Source organism: Littorina saxatilis, linkage group LG17 (genome assembly GCF_037325665.1).
Source record: "Littorina saxatilis isolate snail1 linkage group LG17, US_GU_Lsax_2.0, whole genome shotgun sequence".
In the NCBI taxonomy this organism is placed as follows: Eukaryota; Metazoa; Mollusca; class Gastropoda; order Littorinimorpha; family Littorinidae; genus Littorina; species Littorina saxatilis.
In genome coordinates this window covers 67,070,947-67,083,593 of record NC_090261.1, presented here as the reverse complement: position 1 = coordinate 67,083,593, position 12,647 = coordinate 67,070,947, and the positions used below count along the sequence as shown (strand labels likewise).

Sequence of the window (12,647 nt, the reverse complement as noted above, 5' to 3'; positions counted from 1 at the left end):
AGGTCAGTGTACTGATAGAACTACTTGTAAAGCAAATTCCCAAGCAGGTCAGTGTACTGATAGAACTACTTGTAAAGCAAATTCCCAAGCAGGTCAGTGTACTGAAAGAACTACTTGTAAAACATATTCCCAAGCAGGTCAGTGTACTGATAGAACTACTTGTAAAACAAATTCCCAAGCAGGTCAGTGTACTGAAAGAACTACTTGTAAAACAAATTCCCAAGCAGGTCAGTGTTGTACGCTGTTTGCTGGTAACGTTCGAAACTCAGCAATACAAATCTGAGAGTTTTTTTTCTGTTTCTTTAAAGTATCGTTCGGTTGTCAAATGATTCGTTTGTTGTTTAATTCAAGCCTCCGAAAGCTTTTACTTGAAGATTTCAGTCCTCACTTTCTTGACTTATGCCCAAATGATATTACTTCAAGTCTATAAAATTTGACTTGAGCCTTTACCAAATTTTATTTTTATTTGTAATTCAAAACATGATATTTGCATTGTCATTACGATCGTGATGGTTTTATTGTTCTCTTTTCAACAGGTCAGCTTCATGGATGGGGCCGTCACAGAACATCCAGTTTGTCCCTGGTCACACGTGAATAGCAGCGTATTATTGTTGTCTTTCCAACAGAACAGCGTCATGGATGGGACCGTCACAGAACATCCAGTTTGTCCCTGGTCACACGAGAATAGCAGCGTATTATTGTTGTCTTTCCAACAGAACAGCGTCATGGATGGGACCGTCACAGAACATCCAGTTTGTCCCTGGTCACACGTGAATAGCAGCGTATTATTGTTGTCTTTCCAACAGAACAGCGTCATGGATGGGACCGTCACAGAACATCCAGTTTGTCCCTGGTCACACGTGAATAGCAGCGTATTATTGTTGTCTTTCCAACAGAACAGCGTCATGGATGGGACCGTCACAGAACATCCAGTTTGTCCCTGGTCACACGTGAATAGCAGCGTATTATTGTTGTCTTTCCAACAGAACAGCGTCATGGATGGGACCGTCACAGAACATCCAGTTTGTCCCAGGTCACTCGTACCGGGTCAGCGCCTGGATGAAGGTGTTCGCTGACCACCCTGACCAGAGCGTCGACATCATGGTGGACATCACCTTCACAGGTCAGTGCCGTGTCTTGGGTTTGTCTCCGTACCGCATAACGTCTTTCGCACAGATCGAAAAGCAAAGGGAACTAAGGCCTCCACCACAGACAACAGTAAAGACATACCTTAATTCAGCCCGAAGTGAACATCGCGCGCGAAGTTTTTTTTTTTTTTTTTTTTTTTTTGTTTTGTATTTGCCAAGCACATCATTGTGGGGCTTTTAATCAGTAACATGCATCCGTCTACAATGTATCATCATTCATCCTTCAACATGTATCATAAATGGCAAGTATAAATATATATACAACATTAAGACATAACAGACAGACGAGAGAAAGAGGGAGAGAGAGAGAGAGAGAGAGAGAGAGAGAGAGAGAGAGAGAGAGAGAGAGAGAGAGAGAGAGAGAGAGAGAGAGAGAGAGAGGCGGGGGGTGGGGGTGGGTAATGATGGTGGTGGTATCATTTATGATGTATATATTTTTTTTTTTTTTTTTTTTTTTTTCAAATTATCAAACGTTCCATGAACAAACTTTACCTCGTCTCGACTTATACAGTACTCACAATCTTCTAATGTCGCGAAGTTGTTTTATCCGAAATGTTAGTCCCGAAATTTCGTGCAGCGAGCTTCGTGAAGGAGACTTCGCGACATCGACTTCGCGACATCGACTTCGCCTTATTAATATCTTGCTTAAAGTGAGAGTTACGGAACCAACCTCATGCCACGTGAGAGAAGGAGAAACACTAAAATGAACACGAAAGTTTCATCCTCATGTTATGATATTCGTCTCCTTGTAGTTTCAGTTTTTATTTGATTATCCTTTGATAATTATAACATCTTTAAAAACGTGCTGGTATTGGGGATAGATGAAGAAGATAAACGTTTAAAGAATGCTTGACAACTGTTCTGTCGTGTAAGTGCCTATTTAATGTGGTTTTTTTTGTTCTTGCCGATTCAAATACAAACGACGGGCGCGTAGCCTTGTGGTTATGACGTCGGCTCTCCGTGTAGAGGTTTCGGGGTTGGAATTCCGGCTGTGCCTGGTGGATAAAGGGTGGACATCTTTCTCTTAGGTCATCTTTTGTGCATACCTGCTAGTGCCTTGTTCCCCTTTGTACACTCAAGCACAAAGACAAGTACGCACGAAAAAATCATGTAATCCGTGTCTTTTCGTGCGTTCTTGGTCTTGTAATGTAAGCCATGTCTTTCGTGCGTTCTTGGTCTTGTAATGTAAGCCATGTCTTTTCGTGCGTTCTTGGTCTTGTAATGTAAGCCATGTCTTTTCGTGCGTTCTTGGTCTTGTAATGTAATCCATGTCTTTTCGTGCGTTCTTGGTCTTATGATCATGTAATCCATATCAGAGTTTGGATGGTTATTAAAACACAAAAACGCCCACCATGAATCCTTAGCACACACCTGGGTAGCGCCACTCTTGTTTCTGCTAGCTTTCAACTCGGAGGAAGCGACCCGAATTTTCCAGCAACAGGATTATAAAGTAAGCTCAGTTTAAATGAAAAATGAACAACAATTGCTTGTTTAATTGTTTGTTTGTTTGTTTGTTTCAGACGGCAGTCATCAGTACGAAGCGCTGGTCACTCACTACAACGTCAAGGCGTCAGATGGTTACGTTCACCTCTTTGGAGTCTACACTGCACCCACCAAACGTAACTTATGTAGTTTTGTTTTCGTTTTCCACGATATTTAATGATCACAAGACCAAGAACGCACGAAAAGACAAATCACCGCGATCTATTGCAGGCACTTCAGGAGGAGTGGGACACCATCCCACAGCAAGATATCCGGCATCTGATCCAGTCCATGCCCAGAAGGTGCCGGGCAGTTGTTGCTGCTCAAGGCAGTCACACCCCCTACTGACTTGACAGCCTCGGCACCCAATCGTATTGATTGACTGATTGATTTGAAGATGCAAATGAACTGTGTGTGCATTCAACTGTGTCCATACCAAATTTCAAACAAATAATCTAAATATTGGATTTTCTGTTAATTTTTTCGAAAAATAAAACAAATTTGGCAAGTAGCAACTATGCGTTTCTTTTTTTGAACAGTATATATCATGGCGATCCTGTAGAAGGCAGCAACAGACTGACGAAAATTTGATGAAGAATTTACCAAAACTGGTTTTTGTTGTGTTTTCTTTTTGTTTCGATATGTACCATGTAAGATGTTGCCGTCTTTCAATGTTAAAACGCAGTGATGAGTTCTATGGGGATAACGGTCATAGCACCAATAAGAGGTTCCCCTCAGTCGGGAGGGCAAGGGAATATGTTTGAATCTACAATTCCGGCAGCAAGATTTTTAACGATTGTGTAGGCAATACGCCGCCAGAAAAAAAATACATTTTGGAACCAAGAACTAATAACAATAATTAAATGTTTTCATTAACTACACTTTTTTGAAGCAAACTGTTCGTGTACAACCCAGAGACAGTCGTTTTATTTTCTGAGCTTTCTTTGAAAGAGAGAGAAAGGGAGAATGTACGTTCTGGCTCACCGATTCCGACAGACCCTAAATATTAACGCAAAATAGGCTTCTGGACTAAACTTTTACTAAAATGAAACATGCGACAAAATCAGAAAAATACAGCATAAATCCATACAAAAAAAATACAGTAAAGTAAGGTTGTTTTGAACCAATGCCGGGTCTGTCGGAATCAGTAACCCAGAACGTACATTCCCCCTTTCTCTCTGTGCAACGCTAAATTTAGTTTCCATTGAAATATTAACTAGTTGCAGCCAGCGTGCGTATTGATCCAATCTGCCCTTCGTCGGCAAGCCATAACTACCGTATTGATCTGGTAAAAACAAACAGCAAGCCTGTCTTCTATATTCCTCCAATGGCAAGACAAGATTAAATCATGTGATAGCAACAGTTACGTCACGTCCGCCCAACACTTGGTGTTGATAGTAACATAGCCTGGTGATTTTGCCATTTCATTCCGGACTCGCCTGCCGTGCAGTTGTGTTTTCTGTGAGAGAAGTGTTTTTACTGTCACTATATTTGCTAAATATTTATGTCTCAAGATAGCATTTCTGAAGAATTAGAGAGAGAAATTCTTGAATCACAAGTTGCTCATCAAAATCTATTAGATTTTTCAACACAGTCATCAACTTTAATTTTACATTCACCAACTATGGATATACCGGAATCATTGAGTGAATGGAATTCTGAGCAGTTTTTAACTATTGAAGAGCACCTCAGTTACCTCAACAATTTTGTTGAAGTATTATCGCAAATGAAAAATGAAGGGCCATCTCAGAGTGGAAAACTACCTAAATTTCCTTCACGCCCAAAACGGAAACTTTCAGATTTGTATGGAGGAAAACCAAAGAAAACCAAAACAACAATGACGTTCAATGAACTCCACGAATATTTAAAGTCAAAAATTGTTGATGTAAGCATGAAAGTTAGGAAGGAAGTGTTCTTTTTTAATCCGGAAGATATCACATCATCAGCAAGTGCCATTGAAAAGTTAGTTGAGGGATATAGACACATACAAAGACAGGAGGCAACTTCAATGGGCTTCAATTTGCAATATGGAATGGTTCTAGAAATCGCATTTAAGTTTTATGAAGCAGAACAAGGCATTCATAATGAGACCTGGGATGGCTGGTTGGAAAGAAACGTTAAAATTTCTTCTACGTATGCACGGAGATTGAGGGAGATTGCCCGTTTACTATTTCCATACAGAGCCAAATTCAGCACAGTTGGGATGTCTTTTTATGAAGTCTTCAACATGAGAAAAGAACTCAAAACCATGTTTGAAAAGAATGAGGATATCAGGCTTTATTGGGCTGAGAAAGTGACGTCAATGGTTCCAAATATACATCAACAGCAATCACAAGAGTAGGAAAAAAGAGTTAGAGCTAACACTGCAATCAGGTCACGCAACTGGCAGTTGCGCCAAAATAGGTCAACACCCTGCTTCGCTTCGCTTCGCTTCGCTTCAAAGGCTGCCTTCGGGCGGCCGCCGAGTGTTAACTTATTCAATTGACTTGTTTATTTTATTCAAGCTTTTGATAAGTGTACTTGGTGGCTGCTTTGAAACTCAACAAAGCCTTCTCCCCTTTCACAAACACTCCCCTTTCACAAGCAACGTCCTTTTCCCCGCTGCAGTCAAAACAAAGCTGTCATAGCGGGTTTTCCCGATTGACAAAAATTCTTATTACACACTCAGACTATTTGGAGTCGCGTTTGTTCTCCAGTGTCCAATTGCATAAGAATATTCTGGTGATGAATAAACGCGCTTTGTGTCATTAGCATCTAAAGATTTCTTGTTTACAATAGTTGTGTTGATCTGATGAAGCGCGGAACTGATCTTAGGGTTGTCATGGTGAAACACTCGCTTCTGAAACAGTGCTTCCTTGTAGTTATCATGCGATATGCTCGACTTTACAACCTGTTTGCTTACACCCTTTGCTTTTTTAACCACCCCTTTCTCACTTGCAACACTGTACATCTTTGCACGCAATCCAACATACTCCTTAATTATCTTCCCATTCATTTCATCTTTCATCTTTCCAATAACCTTCTTGTTAACATTTGAGTGCAATGGTGATTCTTTAGGGTAGTCGCAAGTGTCATAAAAAGAATCTTTTCCTTTTACTGCAGGACTTTCAGCTTCTAGATCTTTGTAAATGTCATCCGCTGGAATGTCAAGTAAGAATGAATCTGTGTCTGTGTAAAGTACTCTCGATTTGGGATATCTTGGTTTCAAATAATCATACAAAAACTCAAGCATCAACAGTTTTGACAACTCTAGCACAGTAAAGCCTATGAATACTGGTTTGTCAAGCTTGACTACAAGTTTTTTCATTAAGATACCATACAGCTGTTCATGAAAGTATTTAAAGTCTTGATACTGTGGTTTGGATGTCAGCTTGATGGCCTCATTTTCTCTTGTAACAAGTCTAACATCCTTTCTCTTGTGTGGGTTTTCCATTGTCTTACCAAAGCAACTGTTGTTCATCAGTTTAAAAAAGTCTTTCTCTGATGCATCAGCGGCTTTGGTTCTCAGTTCTGTGTTTTTCATGATGTAAGGTTTCATAAACTGTTCTTGATCAAATAAAATTATACGATGAACAGCCTTCAAAATTAATCCATGTCTAATGTAAAACTGTAACAGTCTGTAGTGACACACATACTTCTTTTTGTGAAACAGATTGGGCACCAGCTTTGGAGGTTCTCTTGGGTTTACTTTTAACCTCTCAGCCGCTAAAGGATAATCATTATGTAGATCATGAAGTGATAGTGGATAGTCTAAGTCAACTTCTAGTATCCATCCCTTTCGACTGTCTGGGCCTGCTTTTAATATTGTCAGCACAACACATTGTGAAAATGGCCCTGAATAGATCTTAAAGTTCCGAAGTGGAAGCGTCTGACACATTGCCCAACCATACAAATTGTTTGCATCTAGATACATGATGTAATTAGAAGGTTTCATAGGATCAAAGTCGTCCAAGTATTTGTTGTTGGCTTTGCAGTAATTGTGTGAAGCCATACTGATTCCTCCACGTAGTCCATTTTCAATCATCTGAAGTGTAGGTAGATCTGATAGCAAGTCAATCTTTACTCCTGTAAATCTAAGAAATGCATCCCAGCTCATGCCTGGTGCAGATATGTAATGTGAAGGATCTAGATTGTAGTGCTTCATACATGTTCTTCTGTAATTCTCAAATATATCTGCAAGTAAACAAACATCAGCCAACAAATATTGATCATGATAATCACCCATTGTATTACATCCTAATTTATTCCATGCAGTCTTAGCGTGTTCATAGTCTTCGTCACTTATACCTTTACCCTTCAGCCGTGAGAAGTAAGCATCCTTTGGTGGTAACTCATCTTCATCAAACCTCTCCCACGAATCCATGTATTCATATGGATAGACTCCCTTTCTAACTAAGTCACTGTCAAAGTACTTACATGTGATTGGGAAAGCAGTTAGTGATGAAGATAAAGACTCAAGTGTTCCCATCAGATGTTGAGCAGAATCGTAGAAGTGTAAACTATTCAGAGTAAAGGCCATGTACTTTTCTGAAGACTGCGCAATGCATCTTGCTTTGTATTCATCAGTTACTGCCTGCATGATCAGATGTGAATCATAACCGCGCAAGTTATGGAAGAAGATTGGAAGCTTCCAAGTCTTAGGATCAAACTTTAATTGTAGATTACATTTGCTGTGTGCTGCTCCTCGGAACTGCCCACTTACATGATCATGATCTCTTACTATTGGATTGTCTGTGTTTGGTGTTAGACTTTGTTCGCATATCCAACACTGTGTGGTAGAGTTAAACTGTTCTTGGTCTTCCGGTTTCATAACAATGTCTGAAAGATTCAGTTGTTTGGAGCAGTCATTTCGCACTTGGTTCATTTGCTGTAAGAAGTTCTTTGCTGCATTAGGTCCTCTGTACAATTGCGGTTTAGAATGTTTACCATCTGAACTAACAACAATAAATGCATATGAACAGACTTGATGATTACTTAGAGTTACTGTTTTAGGTAGGTCTTTTGGTAAAGGTCCTTCATATGGCACAATGATAGATTCAAAGTCAGCATAAACAACATAAGGACTTTTCTGTAGTTTGCATACATTCTTAAAATACACTTTGCTGTCTGGCGGCGGTGTTGTTAACTTCACAACCGCATCATCAACGCTCTTACAATGTTGCTTGTGTATAAGTGCTGCATGAATTGATGGAATACGCAAGAGACATCGCCTACAAAAGTCTTGTTTACTATTGTGATTGCTTGTGCTCGCCATCAGTCTACTCATTGTACGAATCAAAGTGTAATGATATTTTACACCATCAGTCATTAGTAACATGTCAACATGGTTAGTATCACAATCACCAATCGTTGGTGAGTTCTTTGATATTCTGACTGGTTTCAGTTCATCTTCCTCATCCCACGTGTAAACATTTACGGTGATGGGTTTGTTTTGCTGTTCAAATTTGTCAATGCTTGTAATGCTGACAGGAAATTCAATACCAGTAAAGTTTAGTTTATTTCTGTATGCATGATAGTTAGACACTCTTTCTGCATTTTTCTTTACACTGTACAGTCTTGCCAGAACACACCACATAAAACATTTGTCATCATCATTCTTTATGTTCAGCACAGCACGTTTTTTGACAAGAGCAGGAGGTAAAGGTATGTAACTTCTACCTCTGATGGGGGCAAATTTACTTAGCTTCAATTCTATTTTTATAATTTCACCTTCTGACCATCCGGATCCTTTCATCTTTGCATCCTCTGCAGCTTGCTCAAACCGTTTCATCATTTCATCTGCCCAGTTTCCATTCAATTCTGCCATAGAATTAAGTGCTAGTTGTCTGGTTGAAACATGAACTTCTAGCACCTCATCACTGACTGTTTTGTATTTTATTAAACTGACTATCTGCACTTTTACTGGAGGTTCAATCAACAAATTGTTTGGAATTTGTTCAATGGCGTCTTGCACACTGGACTGCACATTTTGAGGATCCGTTACTTGTAATTCAACGGTGTCAAATACTGTCGATAAAGATTCTAATACAGAGTCTTCCATCGCTGTGAGTTTGATTTTATAACTCAAAATAAAAATATAAATTAAAAAAATGAAGTTGCTTAGAATTCTTTCTCAGAGCTTCCATTTTTGTTAACACTATAAAATCTGAAATAAAAAATCATTTAACATTTGTACCACGTGGAACTAATTGTAATTCCTCTTTTACAAAGGCTCTTTGCGGTGCTGGTTCTCTCAAGTAATATATAGGTGGATTTGTCTCTACTACTCTCTTGATTTCATGAATGTCAATACTCCAGATTGGATCCGTTGCACGCTTCCTGCTGTCACCCTCAGCTTCACCGGGTGCATATAAATATCTGACTTTCTGATTGAAAGGTAGTAATGCCACTGGTGTTGTTGACTTTGGAGCAACAGGTATTGTTTTCTGTTTGATTGCATCAACTGGTCTTAACCCTGTAGCTTTAAATACCTCCAGATTCATTGCTCTAAGTACTGATGGTAATCTTTTGACCCATTCAGTGTTACGCAATTTACTTTCTGTGTCCAAAAATTCCTGATGGTACTGATATGAAAACAGTTTTTCTGCCAACTGTTTGTTAAAGCTCTCAACAATAGCCTGTGACCTGTGGTTTCCTGGAATACCTCTCTTCACTGTAACATGATGTTTTAACAGAAGCTGGTTGACAGCTCCTTTAAACTCCTTACCATCATCGCACTGAATCATTCTGGGATACTTTAGTGGTCCACGTCTGTAAATTTCTTGCAGGGCAACAGCTGTAGCTATAGCACTTTTCTCTGTCAACGGTTCAGCATCTTTGTATCTTGTTGCAACATCAACTACAGTCAGTGCATACTTATATTTCTTCCTTCTGACTGTGTCATGCGGTAAATACAGCAGGTCTATTTGATGAGTGTCATTCGGTTTAATGTTAACAAAGTGTGGTCGTGTAATTTTTCTTGGTGCAGGTAAATAGATCTGCCAAACTGCCTGCTTTGACAACCATTTCTTTGCTGTATCTTGAGAAACACCTGCTGCGTCACTGAGCTTGTCAATAGCAGTTCTTCCTTTCCAGTATCCTTTTGGGGAATAATATATTTTAGATAACAAAGCATCACTCATGGTTTTTTAAATGACAGAATATTAAGATTTGACAGCACGCGCAATAAAGTAAACAACAGCCATACCAATAACAATGAAAACAATCTCGCCCACCTTCTGCTCTTCTGAAGGCTGATAAAAGTCACCCAGTTTTGGAGGAGCACTTGTCTTCATTTTCTTTCCAGTTACAAGATAGTATTCTTGAATGGCTGCATCAACATTGTCAAAGGTTTTGTTTGCATGTCCTTGCTGCCTGAGTTTATCATTCATAAAGTCTAACTGCGCAATTCGTTTCTTCTCGTATTCATCCTGTGCTTTCGCCAGTTGTTCCATGGCTTTGTTGTGCCTTTCCCTCTCTTCACCATTTTGCAGTTTAGAAAACAAATAGTTGCTGCCAGAAAATGCAAGCGCATTTACAATCGCACCTCCCACCATCATAACCAAGCTAGCCATTTTATTGTCTTACATGTTTATATTTTCTGGAATAATTCCTTGCTTCACCAGGAAGTCTTTTGTTGCAAAGGAAGCTGTCACAACACCAATTAGTTTAGCACCGTCTTCGAAGTCTAACTTTCCCAAGTCGGCTGGTTTCATTCTGAGGAGACTTTTACCCAGCATTGTGTAACCTACACTCAAGCCTCCAATCACTGCAGCGTGATAAACTAGATTAACTATTGTCTTTTCAGAACTCATTTTTATGTTATCAAAATTAAAATATTAAAATTATTCCATATGAAATGAATCCACTGCAGGTACTACTGTGGGCTTTGTTATTGTTTGTACTGCTTTGTTTGTTGGTTTTGGTGTTTCTGGTTTTGGTGTTTCTGATTTTGGTCTTTCTGACACTTTATATTTGCCTTGCCAAAGTTTGTAAAGCAAGTATCCACCTCCTCCAACAACAGCTGCTACAGCTACTTTTCTGTATGATAGAAATGAAGATTTTAATTCTTGATCAGTTTGTGTGACCTTAGTCACTTCAGGAATGTTTAATGTCTGCTCAACTTCAGACATAATGTTCTGCTTTGCCTTTTGATTTAACTTTTTTTGTCTGTTCCATTCGGCTAGTTTTTTTCCTGCTTCTACTCTACCAGGTTTCTTTGTCACTGTGTTCACTTCTGGTATTTTCGTCTGCTCCACTGTCTGCTTCAACTGATCCGTCATCTTTTTTATTCTGAAAATTAATGTGTTTGAAAGTAATTAATCCAGCAACAAATGGTACTAATAAAGCACCAAATCGATAATACAGGCCACAGGCAAGAGATTCGAGGGACTTGGAAACAACAGGGTCATGAGTTAGATCATGTGTTAAGTCTTCCTCCGAGTCGAGAGGTGTAAAATGTCCAAAAATCTTTGTGTACAAACCTATAACAGTCTGTCCAATACTTCTAACCATCTTAGAACCAAGCACTGATTCATACCGTCCATGATACTTTTCTATATCTTCTGAGGAAAGATGTTGTACTTCTTCCACAGTTAACTGCTGCCCAAGGTAGTGTTTTGTTTTTCCACAAACAGCAAGTGAATACAATCTTTCTTTTTTATCAGGTATAGTCCTACTGTCACAGATTTCAATATCTGTAGCAGTCTGCATCAGCAATTCATCACAGTTCATTTTATTTTGATGCAGAATAAAATTAAAATCTAGTAATTAAACTTGAGTAAGAACTTAGGTAGGAACTTAACAAGAACTTAGGTAGGAACTTGAGTAAGAACTTAGGTAGGAACTTGACAAGAACTTAGTAAGAACTTGGGTAAGAACTTGAGTAAGAACTTGACAAGAACTTAGTAAGAACTTGACAAGAACTTGAGTAAGAACTTGACAAGAACTTGAGTAAGAACTTGACAAGAACTTAGCAAGGATTTCTACAAACATACATACTGAACTGGTTGATCAGTTTTTAAAACCAGTTTCGAGTGCTTAGAAGATTTCAGATTATTCTTTATTCTTTCTCTCTCCTGTTTGTTTTCAATGACATCATTTTCTCGAAGGCACTCTTCAAAACTGTCACGGTCCTTTGAATAGAACAATGTTATTGTTTTGAGTTGCTCTCTAAAGTCTTTCAGAACTGCATTGTATTTTTGTGTTAATATCCAAACTGATATTAATGCATGTCGTCCACTGAATGCAAGCTTTGCTAGTGCACTTTTCTTTCTAACAATGTCACGTTCTGCTGCACAGTCATCAATAATAAACAGTGTTGGCGTGTTCTGAAAAAGATCGAAATAATGCTCCAAGCAAACATTTAGACGATCAGAAGGATTTACAATAAATATATTTTGATCAGACCATATGAATTTTCTCTCCTTGTATGTTCTGTTATGCTTTATGGTTGGACAGAATATGACTATGTGTTCAAAGTGATTTATGTAAACAGTCTGTAATAAATCCAAAACATATCTTGTTTTGCCGCAACCTGTTGCCCCACAAATCAAAGAACAGTGTGGATCTTTTGGAAGAAAATCTAGATACTTCATTTTAACACGTTCAATAAACAATATCCTGTAATCTGCTTTCAGAGATGTTTAACTGCGCATCTGACACAACAAACACGTAGATCTTAACTGATTTACTACTACTCCCTACTTCCTTTTCAATTTGTATTGTGATTCCTTCTGATCCGTTTTCAATTCGCCTTCCACTTCCATGCAGTTTGTTGTCGTCAGTTGTTCTGAGATCCAGCCATAACGCATATTTATTTGTCAAGAAATCTTCTACGCCAACACCGTGTAAATGTAGATCTTTAGCCACAAGATCAGATGTTGGGTCTTTCAATCTTCCTCCAGTAAAGTACTTTCTTGCTTCATCATAGTGTTGGTATGGCAGCATGCCAGATGCAAATATTTGGTTTGGCTGCCCTTCAATTGTGCAATATACTCTATTGATTAGTGGATTGTAAAACTTTTCTATTTGCCTTTC

General features: G+C 38.8%; 2 protein-coding genes across 2 annotated transcripts in view; one reads left to right on the top strand and one right to left on the bottom strand.

Annotated features, from left to right (window-relative positions):
* LOC138952270 (tryptophan--tRNA ligase, cytoplasmic-like) overlaps nt 1-12,647 on the bottom strand; it is a 306,357-nt gene that overhangs the window by 99,789 nt on the left and 193,921 nt on the right. The window lies entirely within an intron of this gene.
* The window catches only part of LOC138952269 (anti-sigma-I factor RsgI6-like), a 31,781-nt gene continuing 20,100 nt past the window's right edge, over nt 967-12,647 (top strand). Inside the window, exons 1-2 of the mRNA XM_070323899.1 lie at nt 967-1,123; nt 2,669-2,767. Of these exons, the coding sequence (XP_070180000.1) occupies nt 1,000-1,123; nt 2,669-2,767 (223 nt within the window). The 5' untranslated portion in view covers nt 967-999. The remainder of the gene's footprint in view (nt 1,124-2,668; nt 2,768-12,647) is intronic.